This window comes from Triturus cristatus, chromosome 7, assembly GCF_964204655.1.
Source record: "Triturus cristatus chromosome 7, aTriCri1.1, whole genome shotgun sequence".
Taxonomy (NCBI): domain Eukaryota; kingdom Metazoa; phylum Chordata; class Amphibia; order Caudata; family Salamandridae; genus Triturus; species Triturus cristatus.
The window spans coordinates 312,803,144-312,827,757 of NC_140590.1; the positions used below are offsets into that span (position 1 = coordinate 312,803,144).

At 44.7% G+C, this 24,614-nt stretch overlaps 1 protein-coding gene across 2 annotated transcripts in view; it reads left to right on the forward strand.

The window, feature by feature from the left end:
- LOC146809543 (galactoside alpha-(1,2)-fucosyltransferase 2-like) overlaps positions 1-24,127 on the forward strand; it is a 169,142-nt gene extending 145,015 nt beyond the window's left edge. For both annotated transcript variants that reach the window (XM_085614350.1, XM_085614351.1), the window contains one exon: positions 18,569-24,127. In XM_085614350.1, coding sequence (XP_085470476.1) covers positions 18,573-19,649 — 1,077 coding nt within the window. In that variant the 5' untranslated portion in view covers positions 18,569-18,572 and the 3' untranslated portion in view covers positions 19,650-24,127. The remainder of the gene's footprint in view (positions 1-18,568) is intronic.
- Positions 24,128-24,614: the final 487 nt, after the last annotated feature.

Here is a 24,614-nt window from a genome sequence, read left to right on the forward strand (position 1 = left end):
CTTTCCGGAGAGCTGGAAGCATGCCGAGATCTATGCCTTACTCAAAAAACCCAAGGCTGACCCCAAGGACCTCAAGAACTTCCGGCCCGTCTCCCTGCTCCCGTTCCAGGCGAAGGTCATCGAGAAGACCATCAACAGACAACTGACCCGCTACCTCGAGGAGAACAGCATCCTGGATCCATCCCAGTCCAGCTTCCACAGCAACCACAGCACCGAAACCGCCCTCATCGCCGTCACCGATGACATCAGGGCCCTGCTGGACAATGGAGAAACCACGGCCCTCATCCTCCTGAACCTGTCAGCCGCCTTCGACACTGTCTGCCACCGCACCCTACGCACACGCCTCCAAGACAAGGTGCTGGACTGAACCACCTCCTTCCTCTCCCGCAGAACCCAGAGAGTCCGCCTCCCGCCTTTCTGCTCCAAAGCCACTGAGATCATCTGCGGCGTACCCTAGGGGTCATCCCTCAGCCTGACATTGTTCAACATCTACATGGCACCGCTCGCCCACATCACCCGACTGCACAACCTCAACATCATCTCCTACGCAGACTACACCCAGCTGATCCTATCCCTCACCAAGGACCCCCTCACCGCCAAACCCAACCTCCACGAAGGAATGAAAGCCGTCGCCGAGTGGATGAAGAACAGCTGACTGAAGCTGAACTCGTACAAGACAGAAGTCCTTATCCTCGGCTCCACCCCCTCGGCCTGGGATGACTCCTAGTGGCCGACCGCACTGGGAACAGCCCCAACACCCACCAACCATGCACGCAACCTAGGGTTCATCCTCGACTCTACTCACTCCATGACAAAGCAGGTCAACGCCATCCCGTCCTCCTGCTTCAACACCCTCCGCATGCTCCACAAGATCTACAGGTGGATCCCCACCGAAACAAGAACGGTCACCCAGACCCTCATCAGCAGCAGGTTGGACTACGGAATCGCCCTCTACACAGGAGCCTCAACCAAACTCCTGAAACGACTTCAACGCATCCAAAACGCCTCTGCACGCCTGATCCTCGACATCCCTCACCACAGCCACGTCACACCCCACCTGAGAGTCCTTCACTGGCTCCCCGTCAACAAGAGGATCACCTTCAAGCTCCTCACCCACGGGTGGAGTGGTGAGGCTTCAGTCCTTGACTGACATAAAGCTCTGGCATTGCAGGGCTTTAACCTGAAGCGCCCAGGGTAAACTTCTACAAAACGTCATCAAGTGGTGGAGCCCAGCACAAGTGGATGGTGCTTTGCCGGGCTGATAACCTCACAGGCTTCAGGGCTGTGAGATCTTCTTCAGCCCCGCAATTTGATTGGTAGTAGGCTGTGCAAAGTGCGCATGCGTACCATCTGTTGATTTTAGGGACGGACTGGACTGAGGGTGAGTTTTCTGCATGCCTTCATGTGTGTGTGTGAGAGTTGCTACGAGTGACTGTGGCCATGAGTGTGGGAGACTGTAAGCTTGTGTGTGTGCATTTTTGTTTTTAATGTCCATTACGTTTTTTTCCCCAACTTGGGACAGGACTGTGTTTAAGACAGGAAAGCACACAAAATAAACAAGGGGTGAGCCGCTCCGGCACCCTCTAGGGTCAGCCGCCCCTGGGAGTTAAAGAACAGGACAGCGGGATTAAATCAATGAAAGATTGGGAGAGGAGGATCAACAGATAGGACGTGTGAAGGAAAGAAGGAAGTTCATAAAGCAACATGGGATGGAAAGACAGGGACACAGAAGAAGAACCGAATATGAGACAGCACAGAAATAGATAATGCTGAAAGTACGCACATAAAAACAGTGCTTTCGGAAAAGACAGTTCATTAAGAAACCTATAAAAGTTGTTTAGAAAAGGAGCTATAATAGTGAAAATGCAGGACTCGAAAGAGCACAATATATAATATATATGTTTCCAAGCATTTGCAATGCAATAGGTCTCGCATTAGTGAGAGTTAGAGCTGATAGTGTTGTAAATAACAATGTATTTTACCCATGTTGTGAGAAGCTTGATTTCTGTTGCAGTAACCACCCACTTTTTGCCAGAATACTGATGCACTTTGACTTGATGTGACCTGGGTCCCTGTCAATCAGGTTCCCGGGGCCTGTGTTCTTTCCCCAAAATTAACCCAAACCCAATCGGCATCTCTGGCCACAGGTCAGCCCCTGGTAAATCGTACCACATGTACCCAGGGTACTGTGGCCAAGGAAGACATCTAAGGGCTGCAGCACTTATTGTGCCACCCTTAGAGGCCCTGTACTTTTACACACACACACACTGCATTTGCAGGCCGCGTGTCTTAGTGCAGCACAAAGTGAAGAGTCAACATGGCACACATCCCTGTGTGCCATGCCTTCAACCCACTGCCCTGGCATAGATCAGCCACCCCTCTTGCTGGGTGCACTATACCAGTGGTGAGGGTACAGGTGCAGGAGCCCTATACCCCTACAGTGTCTAAGTCCGTTCTTAGACATTGTAAGTGCAGTGCTGCCATTAAGAGTATATGGTGCTGGGAGTTTGCCATTACGAACTCCACAGCACCATAATGGCTGCACTGAAAACTGAGAAGTTTGATATCCAACTTCTCAGCACATTAAACCCACACTGATGCCAGTGTGGTGTTTGATGAAAAATGCAGCCAGAGGGCATCTTGGAGATACCCCTGAAAAACAACCAGCCTCTGGTGGGTTCCCTGACTGGTACACACCAGCCTGCAACCACAAGACATGTTTCTGGACCCCTGGGATGGGATATTCGCTCCCTGAGCCCAGAAACAAAGCCTTTCCTGGGCAGAGGTGTTCACACCTTCCCCAGGCCAGGAAGAGCCATCTGTAGCAGGTGAGCTTCAACAGCCTTGCAGTCTTTGTAATACGACCCCCAGTCTCCCCTGCTATCAGGAGCAGGCCCCCTTCCTGTCTCCCCATGTTTTCGGCGGGAAGACAGGTGGGAAAAATTAGCTAGCCAAGACGGTGTGCCCACCTCTGCCAACTCCACCCCTCAGGTGGGGGAGGCGAGGTGAAGCCCACTCTTCAGTGCCCGCCATCTTGCAGATGGCAGGCACTCCCCAATCAGGATTCGGGATTGTGCTCACTCCCCCATGTGGAGTGAGCACGCCAAGGGTGTAGTCACCCAAAGTTCAGTAGCCATTGCCTACTGACCTCCAGACCCCTAAAATGCCCCCTAAATACAGTATTTAGGGGGCAGCCCTGAACCAAGAAGGCAGATTCCCTCAACCTAAGAAGAAAAAGGATGAAAGAAGACACCCAGCAGAGGAGACTGCAGAGAACAACTGCCTTGGCCCCAGCCCTACTGACACGTCTGCAGTTTCCAGAGGTCCTGCGCCACTAATCGTCTTGTCCTGCAGACAGCGACCTCCAGAACTCCTGGGAGGACTGACTGCCTTCAACAAACACCGGATCTCCTGTTAACAGCAGCTCTGTCCAGAAGAAACGCCAAAGATAGACTCCGAGCCTGCTGAGGAAAAAGAAACTCAACGCATGGAACCACCACTGCACCCGTCGCCTACGGTCCGAGTTTGAGTGGCCCACCGGTCCTAGCGAGGTTCCCCAGCGCTCCAGAGTCCGAGTACACTCTGGGTTGACCCCTCCAGGACTCCCCGACGTCCCCTGAAGCCTCTGCACGGAGACCCCCCCAACCTCGAATGGCCCGGTAAGTTAAAATCCGACCTCAAATGACACCCCTGCATCCAGACGCCCTGGAGAAGAGAACCCCAGGTGCACCTATGCCCCCGAGCCCTCCAACTTACCTGCCCAGCTGTTGGTTCCTCCTGAAAGTCTTTCTGGACCGAGCCTGGAGCTGAGGCCAAAACTGAAAATCCCCATTGAAAACAACAGGGCACCCAACCCAAACCAGCACCCTGCACCCAGCTGGCCCTGTGCTGCTGTGGGTGCACTTTTTGTGATAAACAGGATCTCCTTTTGCCCTAAGCCTAACACCAGCAGCTTGGCTCCCACAACCTTGTGGCCTGCTTGCCAGCAGCCACCAACCGGAGGCCCCCTATCCCTCATTGGATAACATTGTGCCTCAGCACTTTGCACCCGGCCGCCCTAGAGCTGCTGAGGGTGTAACAAGAGTGTACCCTGACCCTGGGGGACCCCTGAGTCTACCTCCAGAACCTCAACTCCCACTACCGAATACTTACCCTAAAACCGATAACACTATTTTCCTCCATAGGATAATATTGACTGATTTTCTATGAAAAGTTTCAGCTTCTTACACATGTGTTTTGTTTTGGAGTGGAGTGGATGTCTGTGGTGTGGAGTGAAATTATGTGAATTGGATTGGAATTGTTAATTGTGTAATTGTGCACTGTGGAGTGGATTTGTGTAGTGGAATTATGTGGCATGGTGTGCAGTGGAAATATGTGTATAGTAATTGTGTGGTATTGAGTGTACTGGAATTATGTGGAGTGGGATTGTATGTCTTAAAGGGGAATTATGTGGAATAGCATTTTGTGTTGTGTAGTGGTATATTGTGGACTTTAATTATGTGCTGCAATGTTTTGTGGCATGATGTGGAATTCTGTGGTGCTGGATGTATGTGGTGTGTTGTGTAATTGTATTGTTGAGTTGAATTATGCAGTTTGTTGTTGAATTATGTGGTGTGGAATGGAAACATGTAGAGTTGAATTATGCAGCGTGGAAGTGTGTGGCTTTTAGTGAAATTATGCTGATGGGAATTATGTGGCATGGTGTGAAGTGTCTCAGAGAAGGACTGGTTCACTCGCTCAGTGCAATGTGGAACAGGTAAACACTTCTTTCACCCGATGTTTAGGTTCCCTGTCCATGCATGCTCATAAGCCTCAAACCTTACTTTGGGCATCATTACGATGTCCGCCCGCCACCGCACGGGCAAAAGGGACCGCCCACCATAGGTGCGGCAGTCCCTCCATGCCCATCAGGATGCGACCGCCACCATGGCGGTCGCATCCTGCATTTTTTACATTGTGGTGGGCAGTGCTGTAAGCAGCACTCGCCGCAATGTGAAAAATGCATGTTGTGTATTTGCATGCACAACGTGGCAGGCACCGCGCGGTGCCTGGCACCTTGTGCCTGCAAATGTAGGGGGGTACCAAGGGTACCCCCAAGTGCACCCCCCATGCCCCCAACACTCTGGGGGCCCACAACAGGCCCCCAACAGCAGAGACCGCATCCCTTTCCATGCCGGAAAGGTTCTTCTCCGCCTGCATCATGACATGGATGGCGGTGTCTTGCAGACACCACCACCATATCGTGCCCCTGTTCCGCCCGATCGACGAGTCGACAGGTGGAAAAGCGGTGGACGGTCTTTCCATCCACTGCGGACCCCCCAGCCATACTAATATGGCGGGGGTCAATCAGGACTCCTAATGGACCCCCCAAGTTTAGAGTGATTGCTTTTTTCAAAAGGAGTGCATACTTTTTTTAGTTCTTCATGATTGCTCTGTAAAGGGTTCTGTACCTGAAAAGACACCATGATGACGCTGCAAGAAACATCCAAACGTACAATCCTTTATTCAGGGCTGGCACTTCAGTAGGGTGCGGTGGGGCGAGAGTGTGGTGCTTGTGGTGACCCCAAACATTAAAGGCACAAACATTGGCATTTTTCAATGTATTTGTATTATATCTCAGAAGGTGCTGGTTATTTTTTCAAGGTTTCCATTTCCCCAAAACATTCCTGGCGTTTACCACCAGTTTGTCAAGTGGTCTTTTATTATCTGAAGACATAAATCAGTTGTCTGCTGAAAGGGAAGGACAGCGGGTTTATTTAGGTAAGTATACCCAGCTGTTAAAATGTTGCTGGAAGTCTTATTTGAGTAGAAACACGCCCAGAGCAGCAACGAGCCCTCAGAGCTGGAGAGCAGACAAACCAGGCATAGGAAGGGGGAAGGGAGGGTGAGCAAAGACTGAATCGTGGAGATACAGCACGGAAGAAAGAGATTGGCAATCCATTGTGGCCGGACCGTTCACCCATTTTCAACAAAAATAACCTAGAACTAACACCCCAGCCCTCCAAACAGGAGCATAATCTTAACCATGAACCTTCACCTTAATTTGAACACTGAGGGCCTTATTATGACTTTGGCGGTGTGTCGGTAGACCGCCACACCAGCGCCCTAATGCCACACTGTCAAAGCCATAATAAGATTGCCCACCGGTTTCGGACTGGAATCCAGTTTGGGCGGTCCTGCGGTGGCTGGCCCACAATGGTGCAGTGCTCATACGTGAGCCTTAGCAAGGCACCGCAAGGAGAACGCCAATGCACATTCCTGTAGGGCATGGACTGTTTCAGTCCATGCCCTGCAGGAACTGGGGGTGCATTCATGCAGGGCGACACACTGTCTGTGCCCGTGCATGCATCCCCTGGTGCAGAGGCAACAGGGCCTGCTTTCTTTCCTCAACACCACGCTTTTCATGGCTGGGTCACCGCCTTGAAAACTGTGGTGGTGAGTAACTTCTAATATGCTTGGCGGTGCCGCAGTGGCACCACCAGCATTTTAGGGGCCTCAGACCACTGCAAGAACCCCAGGGATCCACAGCAGTCCCATGGCAGTCCAACTGCTCAACTTGTTACACAGCCGCTTGACCACTGGTGCGGCAGGAGCCGCACGGCCACCATGGGTTTGGCAGTCCATCATTCAGCTAACCTCAAAATAAGGCGCTAAGCCTTAACTCATGCACTCCCAAATCAGCAAACATACATGAGCATGTACAGGAAATAGTGGAGAGAATTTAGATCAGATTGAAGTGCGCCCACACTAAGAAACAAGTGGAAGCATCCGTTGTTGCAAAGTATTTTTGTTTCAACATTGCTAACTCCATCTGGTGCATTCCCAAATTAAACGTGATCCAACGGTAATGGAAATTTAGACATTTAGTTCAAAAGGCTCTGAATACTCATAGAAACAATGAATGAGTCTCAGAAAATGTCAGGTTCCAGGGGTTCAAATATTTCATTAAGTCAGATGGACGTGGTGAAAATGTACGATGGCTCTATACCTCCTTTTAAAAAGGAGGCTTTATGACAACGTCTGTAGAGAACAGATAGGCATTCAGAACTCTACTGTGAGGGTGCTGCCAAGCCTAATAACTGTCACTGGCCGGAGTACCTTTGTAATAGAAATGCAAGAATATATTTGCCAAAACTTAAATAACATTTTATTATTGAAAGAGCCCCACCTAAAACTCTAATACGCACAGAGGAACAAGGGCAGAATCAGTGAGCTGAAATAATTTCATTCCCCAGGGTAATAGGATCTCAAAGTACAGTGCTGGCAGAACTCTTGCTCTTGTGCAATATCCTTGGCTCGAGCTTCAACCGTAGCTGGTCAGCAGGCTGTTGTTCACCACAAGAACAGAAAAGAGCTAATGTCGAAGAAAGCAGCTGCAAAGAGCTTCAGGAAGAAGGTACTGTTTTGGCTGCCCTCCCCAAACCCTTATCCCTTTATGCTGAGGATTTAGTGGCTCCTTCAACTTTAACCAGCTCCCTCTGATGTCTGCAAATTTCTGCCATGTGCTCAGGAATGCAATAATAGTTGTGGATGCAACATGATATCGCTGGGAGGAGCCAGGGAGGATGCCTTGCAGGTCAACCTCTGCTGACAGCAGTCCGTCTCAATCCTTGTCCTCTGTTCAAAGTATCGGCAATGCCTGAAAGGAAACCTTTTCAACTGGCTATTCACAATTGGATACTTTGAGATGATATACATTATATCAAGCCATTTTTTATCTTTCATAAACATGTGCAAATATTTTTAATTTGCAAAATGTTACCAATGTAACATAATATATTGTGGCTTTGAATGGGAATTATAAAATGCTGCACTTAAGAAATTCTAAAGAAACCATCCGCAGATCCCACTGACCTACACCACTTCCTCCCAATTTCTGACATCCCCACGTTGGCAAAGCTCCTGGAGAAAAATGTGCACGTCCAACTGTGTAACCACATTGATGAATTCCAACTCTTGGACCAATTTCAATCCGGTTTCCGCCAGGGTCATAGCACAGTATCCGCTCTCACTGACATTGTAGATGATGCGCTAATACTGCTTGATCATAATAAATCTTGCCTACTGATCCTCCTCGACATTTCGTCAGCATTTGATACTGTTAAACAGGATAAACTAATTGACCACTTGGAGCACAGGATGGGGCTGCCTGGGCCTGTACTAAACTGGTTCTCCTCATTCCTCCACAATAGAACTCAAAGCTTCAAGGTGAACTAGTCCCTGTCTCATCCTTCTTATGTCGCCCTGTGGGTTCCACAGGGATCCGTGCTCTCATCCACACTCTTCAACCTGTTCATGGAGCCTTTAACAGAAATTCTGAAATCATCCAGCATTCACTATCACATGTACACAGATGATACCCAACTTTACTTGAAGATCTCCTCCAGTGAGGACATCAGGTCCCACAACTCAGTCCCACTGGAAACACAAAGCTGGCTGACACATAACCACCTGAGGTTGAACGCTCTTAAAACGGAATTCCTCTTAATCGCACCACTCAAGCAATCGCCAGTCATAGAACAATGGATGAATCAGCAAACAGCTCTTTATTGTATGCCACACATAGTTGATTCCGCAACCTCTTTGGGAATAATGCTAGACAAGAGTCTGAACATGCAGAAGCACATAGGACACTCACCAAAGGAGCAAACTTCTAACTCAGCATCTTATGGAAAATAAAACCTTTTCTCCCTTCACATGTCTTAAAGGTTGCGGTGCAACCCTTAGTGATCTCAAAGCTGGACTATGGTAGCGCAAACCTTTCCGGCCTTCCAAGATCGAAGATAGCTCCTCTTAGGGCTGCCCTCAATTCTAAAAATTGCATGTATGGCACATAAAGCCATTCAATTTAATACCTCAATGTACCTCACTCAAATACTGGAGATCTCAGGTGGATCGAGAACCTCTAGAAACGCCAGCACTTTACTGCTCAAACCACAAAAATTTAAGAAAAGAAAAACCTACAATAGAGCCTTCTCGAGTATAGCCCCGAGGATATGGAACTCCTTGTCCCCTGAAGTCAGGCTGAATCCCTCTACTGTCCTTTAAAAAAAGAAGTTAAAGTGTTACAGATGAAGACATTCCTGCCTTAGAAAGGGAACTTCCAAGGAGATAGAGGACACCCTCACAGGTTTGAGTCCTAGCTTCCAAGGCACCCTAGGGCACCCAGCTCTACAAGACTGTTAACTCTGTTTTTTTGTTTGGTTGTGCTGTTTTTACGTTTTGTATCCTACTTGATGTATAAACTGTAAAGCACTCTGCTACCCTCGGTGGTCATGTTCGTGCTATAGAAAACTTTTAAAATAAAAATAAAAATAATTATAGCTTTAACGTGTGGGGCTACTTTTAAAAGGTGCCTTTTTTGCTTGGATTAAAAAAAATATATGAGGTTGTAGTTAATATAAGTTCTTGTTTTTTAATACCCAGTGGAGTAATACTGCCACCAATGAAAACATGTTTATTTGCCATCTGAGCAAGCAAGCATGTCAGGGGAGAGGATATAGCCTAAGGACCAAAGCTGCCGACTTTGGAGGAGGGGAACCTGTTTCGAGTCTCGGTGCTGGCTCAACATCCTGTGACTCTCACCAAATCTCGTAATCTTCATGCGCCTACACAAAATGAATGTGTCCTTGTGTAAAGTACTCAAATACATTCAGTTTGAGTTTGAGATATATAAACATTGCAGCTAAGGGGATTTCATGAGCTAGATGGGACAAAGGCATCTGGCCTCTTATTGTGCTTGGTGAAGGGTCAACCCAGAGTGAACGAGCAAACATAGCCAAAGGGAAAGTGGGATTCTGGGAGGGAGCAGACAACAGAGCTAGCTATAAAAGATGCATTCTAAAATAAACACCGTGCTCGGGGAAACCATGTTTTCCATTTGAGCTCAGTCTTTGCACAGACAGCAAATGCGTTGAGATAAGAATTATAGCCCTGTTTACACAAAAGCTTAGCGGAGTGAAAATACTGAGCGAACCCTTGTGCGAACTGCTCTTAGACAAGTAGAAAAAAGTTATTTTAGTAGCTGCCATAATAGGTCAAGTGAAATGATACATGTAACAGGGGCAGTCCTCTTGGATGTCACAAAAGACCAAAAGGAGAGACTATTAAGTATATTTACCAAACAAAAGCAGGCATTCACGAAGGATAATAAAAGGAGTCAATTAAAAAGATAGGCGGTGCTTCAAGCCCATATCTAAATACACCATGTCTTGAAGAGACAGCCCATGCACTGCCTAGTCGAGACCTAAACATAAAAGCAATAAAAAAGCCTAAATCAAAGGGAGGAGCTAAAAAAATTAATTTTTCTAATTACAAACGTGGTGTTTGTGGTACTCTGTGTAACTCTTGTGCGCTGTTAGCTTCACTGTATACATTTTAATGTAAAGGGTTTCATTGACAAAGAGAGATAATGCAACATATATTATATCTACATAAAACTTTGCAAAGGGTTGTGGCTCAGAGGCTGCATGAGGGAGTTGTGGTATTTCCTCAAAAGTTGCTGACTTTGCTCCAGCACTGATTCAACCGCCTGTGATTTTGTGCAAAGTACTTAATTTTCCGGTGCCCAAAAAATGAATGTGACCTTTTGTAATGTAAGTGGTGCTCATGTAAAGCTCCCAATACCTTCTGGTTGACTACTTCCGGCATCACAACAGCATCCTGTGATTGTGGGCTCATCACTTCCTCAGGAAGCTAACCTACAAATAACAAAAACTGAAAGAGTAAGAGCACAAACATGAAGGCAGATGCTGCATTTAGTTGTAAAAAAACAAACACATACATGGGTCTAATGAAATAAAAGGCCAGTGTTGAATAAAACTATAAACCTGATGTGAGCGACTTCAATGGACTTATTAACCTAAAGAAAAAAGAACCTCTCACAAGACAAGCAGTAGAAGAAATGTGCACTTGCAAGGACTGTTTGATCATAAAGAAAAAGGTAGTTCCTACAAGAGAAGCATTGAAAGGACAAAAGTACTTGGTCAGGGCTCTGGGGGAGGGTTAAACAAAAGAAGAGGCATAACACATGCATGCCATGGGCAAATGGGGACAATGAATATGAGAGCAACAATGGAGCAAACAAATGGCAAGCCTATTCCAGGCTGAAGCCCACCGATTGACAACAACACGTCTCTTCAAGACAATGCATGCGCTGTCTAGCCGAGACCTAAAAACACATGCGCAGTCACAGAGTTAGAGAGCCTTCAGAAAGGTCATAGTGGATCCCACACACCTTTATTTCTTGTAAACAAAAAAATCACATTGTCTCTTCCCATTGTAAGTAAACAGATTATAACTGCCTGACATTCCTTTCCAATAATTCACATGTTGTTGTGTGTGAGAAATTGTGTTGTTGTTTGACTGTGGGCCTGGGCATAAAATTCCCCTCGGCTCACAGAGTTTGCAGAGTTTTTCCCACTCCATTTTGCATGCGGAGTTCTGAAAAACATTAAGTTGGTGAGCGCTAGCAACGAAAATCTTACTCCAGACCACCTCCCAGTGAGATTTCTCAACACAGGCGATTGTGGATAACCGCTATCACTCCCTTTGAGAAACCTTCATTTAAGTTGGAGAAGCTTCCGCTCGAGTAGAAAATCTGCTTGAGCAGCAGATAGAAACTGCACCCTCATGCGCTATGCATAGTGCCATTTGCACTGATTTTCCAGCGCGGGACAAACATCCAGCGCCATAAAAACAACACCAACAGCGCAACCCAACACACTCCACCGCTTGCGGAACTCGCAGAGTTGTTTGGACACTTCACGGAGTTCCATGTAGCAGCACCCCGCAAACTCCCTGTACTCCCCCCAGGCCTAGTTGACTAGGATGTGAGCCCTGGTCAAGCAGCAGCCACAATCCCTAGCAGGGTGAATCACAAACAGTCACCAAATTAACCTGTATTTAACCCTGGGTAGCTTGGCAGACAAGCAGTCAGGTTTAAGGCAATGTGGATTTTTGCAGCACTAATAATAGTAATGAAGTGAAAACACAATGCAAGAAAAAATCCACACCAATTTAGAAATATAGAGTAAATGTTAATAAATTATTTGATACCAAAATGATAAACAGCCAATCAGTAGGACCGAGTTATGAATTTTTTAAGTTTTCAGTAAAAACTAGCGCCTAAAAGATCAAAGCTCCAACTGCACTTCTAGTCATGCGAGACCCTGTCAAAGTTGAGAAATATCATAGACCACAATGGAACGCGGGTGGTATCCAAGAAGTGGATTGGGCTCAGTCAGTGCTTACCTTTGGATGAAGAAGAAATTTTGAAGAAAAGTTCTGAGAAGGTAAATGTTCAATGGAGCAAAGCTGCAGGCGGTGCCCGAGGAGGGAGCACCATCATCGGGGGGGATGGCTCTGGATGAAGCCGGGGTGATGATTTTAACATTCAGATTAAGTCACTTTTTTAGAAATCGTAAATAGCAGCGGAATGAGGCAGGGGGCAGTAGCTAAAGACATTCCCAGGAGGTTCGATACCCCTTTGCAAAAGGAGCACTGAATATAGCAGAAGCAGCTGAAAAGTCAGGCCGACCGGCGATGCAACTTGGTTGGATAGATTAGCAGGTTGGTCCTAGTCCCTCCTCGATTCTGAGAGCAGTGTTTAGCCAAAAGGTTTCAAAGTGCCAAGTTTTGGATTTTGCCTACCTGGGCACCTTTTGCACCCCAATACGTGACAGGTGGGACACCACTTAGGGGTTCAGAACTCACTGGGTTTAAAAAGTGAGCAAGGGACACACACCCAGTCAAAGGTCTGGGTTGAATCCATCATTGTTCTTTAGCTCACTTCTCCACACCAGTGGAGAAGTGTGGCTCAATGATTAGAGCGGCAGACCCTGATGCAGAGGTCTAGCCCGGGACCAGGGTTCAATTCCCCGCCTTGGCGGGTCTTGGGCTCAAAAATTCCACGGACCTGATAATTCTCGCCTCGCTGCCTATTCCAATCATGGAGTGCAACTCTGGGCAATAGCTTGCTTAATCTCCACAACGGCCCCCACAACGCTAAGGATGCCTGGCCTCCACCTTGGGGGTGCCCAGGAGTGGACGCCTCACAGGGAAAGCCAGGATGGGTTCCACAGCGGTATTCGTACAAGCGCCTTGAGACCCTTGCAGGTGAGTAGTGCGCTATACAAGTATCAAATTTACATTTATTTACACCAGTTCAGACACAGCTATATGCAAATCAGTCTTGACCTTGTGCCTCATGGGAACAGTACAGCCCAAAGTGCCAAGCCATGTCTTCCCTGGACCGGAAACAAGCATCCTCATCAGACAGGCTAGCTTGAATCCAGTGGCAAAGTGAGCAAGGCACCCTGCCAACACAAGTTGATTTTAAGAGTTTTTCACCACCAGGACATGTAAGACTAAAAAGTACATTTCCCACCTTTTGACCACAATGCACCCTACCCTCCGGGCTACCTATGGCCCACCTTAGGGTGACTAATATGCAATAAAAGGGGAGTTTAAAGATTGACATGGGGAGTTATATTGCCAAGTGAAATTGGCAGTTTAGAATTGCATGCAGGCTGCAATGACAGACCTGGAACATGCTCTACGGTGCTACTTAAAGGGGTGACACTCTACAAGGGACGTACAAGTAAATTAAATATGCCAATCAGATGTAAACCAATTTAACCATGTTTAGGGGAGTGAGCACAAGCACTTGTGCACTGGTTAGCACTGGTAAAGTGCACAGACCCCTAAGGCCAACCAAAACTAATTTCAGTAAACAAAATGGAGGTGTGTAGGCAAAAGGTTTGGGGCAAAATCTCCCTCAGGCTGACAGGTCTATAATTATGCAAGGCCAGATACTTCCACATCCTAAAATTATGTGTCACATACCATTAGATTCGATTGACTGGTAACTGTAAGCACCTTACAATTTTTATAATTCCAGATGGGGCATTTTGCTATTTGTGCCTGACTTTTGATTTAGGCTCAGCAGCAGTGGCGTCATCAACTCCCACCTGTCACAGTTTAAGAAGGTGTGATGTTGACACATACTTATTTAATAGCCTGTTCTGTCTGCAACTCTGCAGACAAATAGTAAACAAAAACAAAGAAAGAACGAAAGGTAAAATCAAAACGGATGTGGAGCAAGTCACAGTAAAACGCCCAAAAGGTGAAAATAGTGTGCAGGGATGTAGCTTCAATTGGTGCAGCAGGTGCAATGGCACTAGGGCTAAGAGGCCTGAGGGGCCCACTGAACCCTGTTTAGAGCTGTATTTTATCATTCAAGAAGCATCTGGGTCCACTTTCTTCCTTAAACAATGGCCCACAATACACTGGCTACTGTGAGTGTGTGTGAGAAAAAGATGGGATGGAAGGAAGAGTGAAATTAAGAACATATGAAAAGAATAAATTGTGACAAGAAGGAGGGTCCAAAAGCATGAAAAGATTAATGCCAGGGTGAAAGGATTTATGGGTGAAATGTAAAACAGCATTGAATGGGTGGGTGGAAGAAAGAGTGGCTGGAATGATTAAAGTCTTGATAAATGTGTGGATAGATGGAAGCCTGGATGAATGGGTAAATTGGTGAAAGGGGAGTAAAAGGGTGTATCAATGAAAAAGAAGGGATGTAAGAATGGGAACAGATGGATGAATGGCTGAAATTGCAGGTAGAAGGATAGAAGGATGGATAAAAGAGTAATGATGAAAGGGCGTATAGACAGAATGGTTAAGGAAGGATGGATGGAAGCATGAAGAGATGGATGTAAGCATGAAAGGATGTTGAGATAGATGCATGGAAGGTGGATTGAAGGGAAATCATTTAGAGTGGATAGGGCTTTCTTGCTTCGGTTAGCCAATGGAATTCGAGGTATGGGTGAAAGTGTGGGAGGGGGGTATTTTCATTTTCTGGCTACTCCCTTGCTCTCCAGTCTCTTTTTTCAAGAGAATTATGAATAACATGTTTGTAAAAATGGATGGAGTTGTGGCATTCCAAGATGATATTCTGGTATTCCTACAGAGCATAACGGAATTCTAGTCACAGTTTAAGATATTTTACAAAGAAGAGGTATGATTTTACACTATTGAGAGTTTGAATACTTGGAATGTAGCATTTCTAGTAAAGGCACTAAACCACCGGAAAATCCATTTAAGAACATCATGGAGATACAAATGCCTCCTCACAGCTATCTTTGTAGCTAGTTGGGTTTTACTCATTTTCTGCAGAGTATTTTCTACAATTATTTCCTCCCATGAGGACACCAAGGAAAAAATGGCAAAATTAGGTTGTCTCAAAAGATGACCAAGAATTTTGTCTTAAAGAAGGATAAACTAATTAATACCCTGGCTTAACCATCATTAACTAATAATAAAAAAATGCACTGTCACGTGTGATGCCAGTGGAAAGTGGGGCAATTCTTACTCAGACGTCAGAGTAGGGAAGTGATAATATGTGTTACTGTCTCAAGATCTTTAACAGGTACCAAAAAGAGACACTCCACCATCAAAAGAGAAGCTGTGGGATGGGTGTGAATGGCTGAACATATTGCAATCTTTCTCTAGGGTAGATGTTTCAATCTGAAGGCAGGTAGACCACTAATCTTCCTGCTTTCTGTTAATGACACTCAGAAAGCCTATTCAAGATCAGCCAGGATTTTACCCAATTCTTTCAGTTTAATTTTGATACTGAATGCGTTTATGGTAAGGGGAACTGTAGGGCAGATTACCTTTCAAGCCTACCCAGTAGTTTAAGAGCTAATGAAACGTACAGTTGTCTAGATCAGTGTGTTGTAGTATCAATTGGTGATGCAATTGGACATATTGGAGAGGTGGTCTAAGAAATAATTGGGTTAAGGGATTGGAAACTGATGGTAAATTAGAGCAGGTTAGTAATTTAATTCTAAAAAAATGGCCCAGGGAATCTATTTGGCCATGAATTTGCAAGTGTTTTGGAAGCCCATGGGTGAATTGTTAATGGGGGGCAAATTTACAAAGAGCTCATGCCTGCAGTGCAGCAAGAGAAGTTGCTATTCTGAATTACATGAATGGGGGAGAGCAGACCTGCGTTAGATTTACTGAGAAATGGTGCAGTTCTGCTCTATACCTTTGCTGACGCACTTGTGTCATAGTGCAAGGGCTCCCTTTGTTGTGGTCAGAATAGGTTTTGTGCCAGAAGGCGTTCCTTCCTACACAAACACTATGCTTTGAGGCATTTTCCTCTCTATACTTGTGTTGTAGAACACAGCTACATGTAAAAAAATAAAAATTAGGAGAAAAAAAACACAAATCTCCTGTTATGCCTACCTCAGAAAGCACAGGATTTTGGTGCAAATCCCTGTCTCCAATTCTTTGTAGATAGGTATTTGCATCAAAACCCCTGGGTGGTTTGATTGAAAGGGAACACCCATGCATCACACATGGAATGCCACTTTAATACAAAGTAACGCAAGGTAACCCAACGCAAACCATGATTTGCGTCAATGCCACTAGTAGACTTTGCATCACAAACCTGATGCAAAGTCCTTGTAAATCCGGGCCGGAGTGTTGATTGTTAGATCACAAATAGTGGAAACGGCCAACAAAGAACATATGGAGTCAGATGTACGACCTGCAAATTAGCGAGTCGCAAATTGCATCTCATTTGCGACTCGCAATCTGCGACTCGCTAATTGGAATGCACAACAGTGTCTCAGACACTGTTCGCGATTCCTATTGGGGTCGAAAACTGTATGCCTCATTAATATTGATGAGGCAGGCGCAATTTGCAACCCCTTTAGGAATGGCTAGCATTCACAGGGATGGTGGCCTGCTGGGGTCAGCAGACCACCATGTCTGTGACTGCTTTTTTAATAAAGCAGTTTTTTTGTTTTTTTTAATGCAGCCCGTTTTCCTTAAAAAAACGGGATGCATCTAAAAAAGAAAAATGCAACTTTTCACTTTCATTATTTTAAGGACAGGCAGTGGTCTCTGGGATCACTGTCTGCTCTTAAAAAATATTTTCCCACATACTTACAAAGGGGAAGAGGTCCCCTTGGGACCACAACCCCTTTGTGAGTGGTTTACCACCTACTTGAAGTAGGTGGTAATCTGCGAGGGTTTTGCGGCCGCAAAACATCAGTACGTAGCATGTTGACTCGCAATTAGGAAGGGACGCTCCTTCCTAATAGCGGGAATCGCAAATGCTATTTAGCGAGTCAGTGACTCACAAAATAGCATTTGTATATTCTATTACCCTTTTTTGCGGCCGCAAACAGGAGGATCTCCAGTTTGCAGCCGCAAAAAAGGGTTGTACATCTGGCCCATGGTTAAGAGTACCACCGTGCAGGTGGACAGATTGGTGCACTGGTGCTGTAAAAAGATGAGATGATTTCAAGGTTAGCTAAAGCTTGGTCTTAATGCTGTAGATCAGATTAAACCCTTGTTGTCTGCAGGAAGCTATTGTTTCTTATACCGTTGGGTTAGGTAGTGAAAGGCGGTACATTATCACTCTGGTGGATATTTACTCAATCTGGGTTGAGTCGAAATGCACCATACTGAAGAGGTATTGGGGTTCATAAAAGAATACTCTAGAAGTTTTCCTATCTTTTCATATAAGGGAGATGGGTACAATGCGTTTCCCATATGATGACAGTGGTTTTACCGAAAAATGATAATGTACACAAATGCACTCCCTTATATTCTTCCCAGCCTAAAAGCTTGGTAAAAAGAGTTAACATAAAGATTACTGGGAGTATGCAACTTGCTGTTGCTAATAGAAGAGATGTTAAAGATCTTATCGAAGATAAGGTAAGGTCCTCCCATCACACAGCCCATTCCATACAGCATTTACAGGGATATTTTATTGTATAGATTACGTTATGTATATTACAATTGAATAAGCCCATTACGTTCATATGTTTTGTATCACAATTCACGCGTACTTGGAACACTTGTAGTGTTTTTTCAGAGGAAGCAGCCCCCAGGCAGATATAACCAACAGAGCAGCAGTTTCACCCAGTCCAAGAATTTTGAGGATTAAGGGCCATATGTACTACTCCCATTTACAAACTAAAGATGTCTCATTTTACACTAGTGGGCTCCCCAACAATAATGAAATTTGTGATGCAACCTAATTACTATTTGGTCACATTCTAAAAAAATCCATTTACAGGAGTTTGCTAGATGACCTGTCTAATGCATATTGCCTGAAATGCAGGGATGGAGGCCTGCAAAGGACAGCAGACTTACATTCCTACATTTGTTTTGCCAAACTGGAAAACTTTTATTAAAAAAAAAGCAGCCCTTATTCATTAAATGAACTGATTAGAAAAAATATTTCCTGTTTGGAAGATTAAGAATCAGAAAGGGTCACAAATGCTGTTTTGCGAGTCAGTAAGATGGAGCTTCTAAGTCTGGACACATTCATTAGTACATGGGCCCACAGACATTCTCCAAGCTCTCAGACATACATACACACAGACTAAGGGCCTGTTAGAAGGGCACACATCGCTATCTTTGCATTGGGCAACATACAAGAGGCCCAGTACAGTATAGGCGAGAGTAACAGTTGCAATTGCAATTTTGGAATTGTATTTCTTGAATGAAGACAACTCATTATCAATTATTTCTTTTTGTCTAGGCCAATGAAGATCAATTCGAATCAACAAGTGCCCGGAAACACCATGAGGAAGACCTTCTTTCTCATTGTGGCTTTTGCTGCTTTTCTTGGGATTGTCTTTGTGTCTTTTTACTACCATAACCCGAGTAAATGGACAGCTGCATACTCATTCCACCGTATTACCGACTTCCACGAGAAACCTAGGACTTTACGGAATGAGTCGCATCTCCTCGCTGATGGGGCATGGACTGTAAATTCCATTGGTCGTCTAGGAAATCAAATGGGTGAGTATGCAGTGCTATATGCTTTGGCCAAACTCAACGGGCATCCAGCTTACATATTGCCAGAGATGTTCAACTGGCTAGCTCCAATTTTCAAGATACGTCTGCCACAGCTGCACAAAAGTGTGGTCAGCAAAATAAGGTGGAACAATTATTGGCTGCATGACTGGATGTCTGAGGAGTACAAGCACATCGGTGGAAAGTATGTGAGGTTGGCTGGCTATCCCTGCTCTTGGACCTTCTACCATCACATTCGAGATGAGATCCTCAAAGAGTTCACATTCCATGACTTTATCAAGGAGGAGGCCAATCTGTACTTGGAGTCATTAAAGGGCTCTCGGAAGAATGTAACTTACATCGGGGTTCATGTTCGAAGAGGGGACTATGTTAATACAATGCCCAACATCTGGAAAGGGGTAGTAGCTGATAAAGGCTACTTAGAAAAGGCTATGAAATATTTCCGAGACAAATACGAGGAGCCTGTGTTTGTGGTGACAAGCAACGGTATGCAGTGGTGCAAGGAAAATATTAACAACTCCAGAGGCGATGTCTACTTTTCTGGTGATAGCAATGAGTCATCGCCGGGGATGGACTTTGCCCTCCTCGCCCACTGCAACCACACCATCATGACCATCGGCACCTTTGGAATCTGGGCAGGCTACCTAGTGGGCGGAGAGGTGATCTACCTTGACAACTACACGTTGCCTGATTCGCCATTCCTCAAACTTTTCCACTATGATGCAGCATTCCTTCCTGAATGGATTGGGATCCCTGCTGACCTTTCACCTCTTTTGGGAAAAAAAACCTTAAGCAGACGTTGATTGTGCGCAGCTACTGACTGGAGAGGGCATTCAGTTCTCAGGCATGCCTGGTAACCTCAGCTCAGTTATGTAGCAGGCCTGCATATTTAGTTCAAGAGGCCCATTCTCTGGGAATGGTAACACTATTTTAAATAATGTTTTTTAAACATTCTCTAACTTTGTTTTCAGAACAAAATTTAGTACTTTTACCTGTAGCAGGATGGGTTCAGGAGCTACTTGATAGTAGGAGCATCAGCTCAGTTACTAAGAGTCTGCAATTATGTGCAATTTTCATACGGTGCCATGGTATGCTGACTATCCAACTGCACCACCTTAACACCGCATGCTGTGAGTTTCAGAAATTCTTGGATACGTTTTGCCTATATCTTTCTTAAGAAGTACTTTTAAAGTTGACTTTTTTTTTTTTACAGTTTTTAAATTTTTGTTTTAAACAATTAGGCTACGTTTCCATTACTTAAGAAATAGAGTCTGTATCATGGTCCCATTCTTTGTGCTGCACCGACGCAGAAGAGATTGTCATTTGCCTTTCCTTCCTCTTTAAAGCATACTTTAACTCTGAGGGGTAGATTTATTAAACAATGTGCAATGTAGTGCAGCAACAAAAGTTGTAACACTGTGCTGTAAATAATAATAATACTCGGATTTGCATAGCCTGGCTAAACACACGTGAAGGTCTCTGGGCGCTTTCCTAGGTGCTGGGAGATTAAGTGATTTGCCCAGAATCGCAGAATGTTGAGGTGACGTCGAGACTCGATCATGGGTCTCCAAGGCTAAAGTTGGCAGCTCTGGCCATTACGCTGCACGCTCTCGCGGTTGTGCTGGCGAGAGAGCAGCGCATAGCCATATTTTCAAAATATGGCGTGCTGCTACTCTCCTGCCTCGTGATGGTGCAAACACAAACTGCCTAGTGGCACGCACACATCATTACAAAGTGTTGATATCTCGGAGTTTGTCAGGAAGGTTAACATTTTGTTACAAATCATATGATTAGGCAAACTTTAATGCATCTCACACACTGGACGTGTGCTATACAGTGAGGCACACATGCAATGTATGAAATGTTAAGAGCAATGAATAGAGTTCTACTACTTAACAGCTGTGTCACAGAGTTTTTTATTCAGTTGTTTTAGACAGGTATGACAATATTTGTAGGCCTGGGTTTGCCTTAAAATTCATGGTGGTAGAGTGGGGACATTCAAGTACTACCTAAGGAATGCTCCCTTGACACATTGTAGCACAAAGCAGTCCTAGTGCTATTGCACTACTTCAAGGCGCCTTTCCAGCATAAAAAATATTTTATAATTATTATTATTATTATTATTATTATTATTTGGAGTTTTATACCGCGCACGGTTACCCTTGGGCATCCCAGCGCTATCAATAGATCGGAGCAGCACCCAGCGCATGACATCTCAGACCGGGAACAGATGAGATTTTAATAGTTTGCGGAAACGCAGAGTGTTGGTTTCTGCCCGCAATCTGAGTGGAAGGGAGTTCCAAGCGGAGGCCGTATTCATTGAGAACCTTCTCCCTCCGGTACGGGCTCGCCTTACTCTCAAAGACTGGAGAAGAAATTTATGATCAGAGCGAAGAGCCCTTGCTGCTTTATAAGGTTGGATCATGTTCCTCAGGATCGCTGGGCCCTTCCCCTGCAGACTCTTCTGTGCCATGCAGAGTGCTTTAAAGGTTACTCTTTCCCGCATCGGGAGCCAATGCAGTGCCATCAATGCTGGTTTAGCAGACTGCCTTCTGGGGACATTGGTTAGCAGTCTGGCCGCTGCATTTTGCACCTGCTGCAACTTCTTGAATGTGGACTCCGGAGCACCCAAGAAGAGTGCATTGCTGTAATCCAGCCTAGAAATGATGAGCCCCTGTATAAGCAACTTACGAGAGGTCTCAAGGAGGAGTGACAGAATCTTGCGGGCTGACTGGAGCATACCAAAACAAACACCAGCGGTCTTTTTGGCGTGTGTTCTAAACGTCAGGTCTTGCTCCAGCCACACCCCCAGGCTCTTAATCTCCTTCTTTGGGCTGGGAAGAGTTCCCATGCAGTCAGGCCAACTACTAATGAAATGTAAATACTTTATAAAGACTTTGCTTCAATGTATGTGACTTTGTGGGAACACATGTTAGATGTGAAGGACGTCTAACCTGAGCTTCAATTGGAATTCCATAGAGCATATTATCAAGCCCATTATCGCAGTTTTAGCGGCAGTTTTCTGCCGCTAAAGCGACGATAATGTTACCGCCTGGCTTGATAATATGCCCCTTGATTCTTGTTATTAAAAAGCAAGCTAGGCTTAGGTCCAGAATACTTTCGTGGCCTGATTAACCCCAGTCTAGCCTCATTGGACCGTCAGATCACCCTACTAAAGAGTCGCGAGCGTTTCCAGATCTCTCACACAATAGTCCTCAATTTCGGAGATATTTGGGCCAGCAGTCCAACTATCCCCATCCCTTGCCTTGCCTCAGTGCCTCTAGTTGTACTCGTGTGAAATCAGCACTTTTATAACGTTTTGAAAATATGTTCGTCACTTTCTGCAGAAAATCCTTCCTACACCTGAAAAAAAAGTATTTTGGCGCCAGCATAAAACATCCTTTCTGTTTGCAAGTGTATTTATTTAATTATGTTCTCTGAGACACCCATCCAGTTTCGAAGTATCAAGAACAACGTAGCACATCCAGTTTCACAATAAGCTCACGAGAAAATGGCACATTGAGTTTCAAGGCAATATTAACTTTGGCAGGAAAATAGCATGCCACGGCAGGTGCAGGGAGAATCACGTTAGGTGAAGTAGAAGGGCAAGCAAACATTTTGGCGACTTCAATTATTGGGAACTTTGCACAACCTCACTTGTGTGATGAAAAAAAATGTGCACAACCCTTGTTTTGAACCCATCAACGTTTTAAGGTTTTAATACCAATATGGGAGCACAAATATTGATGATCAAATATTGATTTACCATTCACAACTCCACATCTACGTACGTCAAGATCCATATAAGTGGAGTTAACCTTAGTGAAACATGTACTTACCTTATTGATATATTGGTCACCCATATTTTTACTACGATATTATATTAGCACAATATTAAAGACTCGGGCAGATTCACTACTTTTTCACGAAGCGCAGAGCAACAGGCACAAATGCTGCGCTGCGTTGCTGAAAAGGGGAGAGGAGGAGAGCCCCAAATTTACTGAAGTATTGCACTCTCTTCCCCCTTTCCTAGCGCTGGCGCTGAAATCATCTGCCGTGTGCCGCGGAGGCACCTTTGCGCCATGATGCAAGGGTGTCTTCATGACCCTAGCATAGGTTTTGTACTGGAAGGGTACCCTATGCATAGTGCGGCTTAAACCATTTCCCCTTATTTGTATGCATGCTTTACAGCACAGCGCGCCTACAAACTCGGAAAAGGAAGGAGAAATAAAAGCATTTCCCATACTTGCACCGACTTCAAAAGGGCGCAGTTTTCTGATACTTAACCCTGTTTACTTTATTTAGTAAATTGGGTTTAGCACAGAGAAACTTGGGTGGTTGCTTGGGAATGCCCATGCTACACCCATGGTACGCCCCCTTGGCACTAAGTAATGCAAAGCAGCACTATGCGCTGGAAAGTAACTCAGAAAAGAAAGATCACTTTTGTGACGCAATCACGGCGTAAAATCTTAGTACCGATATTTAAAGATGATCTATAAGGAATCCGGTTGGAGTCTCAGCATCACAACATTCTGTGATTCCGGGCAAATCTCTATCTCACTGGGTCTAAAAAAAATCTGACCTTTTGTAATGTAAGCTGATGCTCATAGAACGCACTGGTTTGCCCTTGGTTAAAGTTCTTTCGATACAAAACTGCAAAAAATATATATATAATTTTTGGGGGATCTCATCTTCTAAAACTGTTTACAAATACTAGTGAAACGTGTTATCTTTAGGTACCATACAGAATTCCTGAGTACAAAAGGGGGATTAGGGACCATTTTAATTTATTATGGGTGTTGGAACGCACTCGCATTTATTTAAGAGAGGACACACATTTAAATGGTGACTATGCTGTCATACACAAGAGCATAAGTGCTCGAGGTTTAAATGTTAAATAGTATTTGAATCTGGTTAATGAAATAATTTTATATTGTATTTATTTTATATACAAATGGAGGAATTTTAAATCATGTATTATATAACTGACTAGAAGGAAATCATCTAATCTATTTATTAGGATAATTCAAACCCTGCTGCAAAAACTAGTTAATCTAAATGGCCAATTCACTGGCACAAACCACGACCGACAGCATAACAAAAGTATTTTTGACTGCACACCTCAGGTATAATGGCAAATGACATTTGAGGTCAAAGATCCTCTGACCTATTTAGTGGTTCATCAATTCCAAAATAAAGAAAAAGTCATAAATTGGGATTGGGAAAATTATGTTTTGCTACCTCAATATCAGCTCTATTTAAATGGTGAATAGACTGTGTACTGTATGTGACTGTTCAAAATATATTGTTAAAATAAAAAGTGACCAATAAATTAGGATATATTTGACAGCAACTAACTGAATGTGTTTGTATTTGACCTTATGTTCTTTGGGTAAATGTATTGTTGATTGCAGTTTAAGCTAGTGGCTTTACAGATGTATTTTTGGTTTTGTCATTGCTGATGACAAAAACCATTGAAAGAAGGCAGCCATCTTAGGATGGAAGGGAAGGAGCATCCCAAGATGGTCATCGTGCGTGAACTCACCTTTCAAAAGCTCAAATGCCATCTAAAAATTATTTTTACTTTATTTTAAGAAAAAACATTCCAAGATGGCGGGCATATATTTCTTCTTGGAATAATTTAGAAACCATTTACAGATACCACTATTGATACAAGAGAGGACAGCAGGAAAAGTGCTAAGGGGAGCAAGTGAGTGCTAGTGGTGTACTATTTAAATAAAGAAGGTGTGAGACCAGAAATGGGAAAG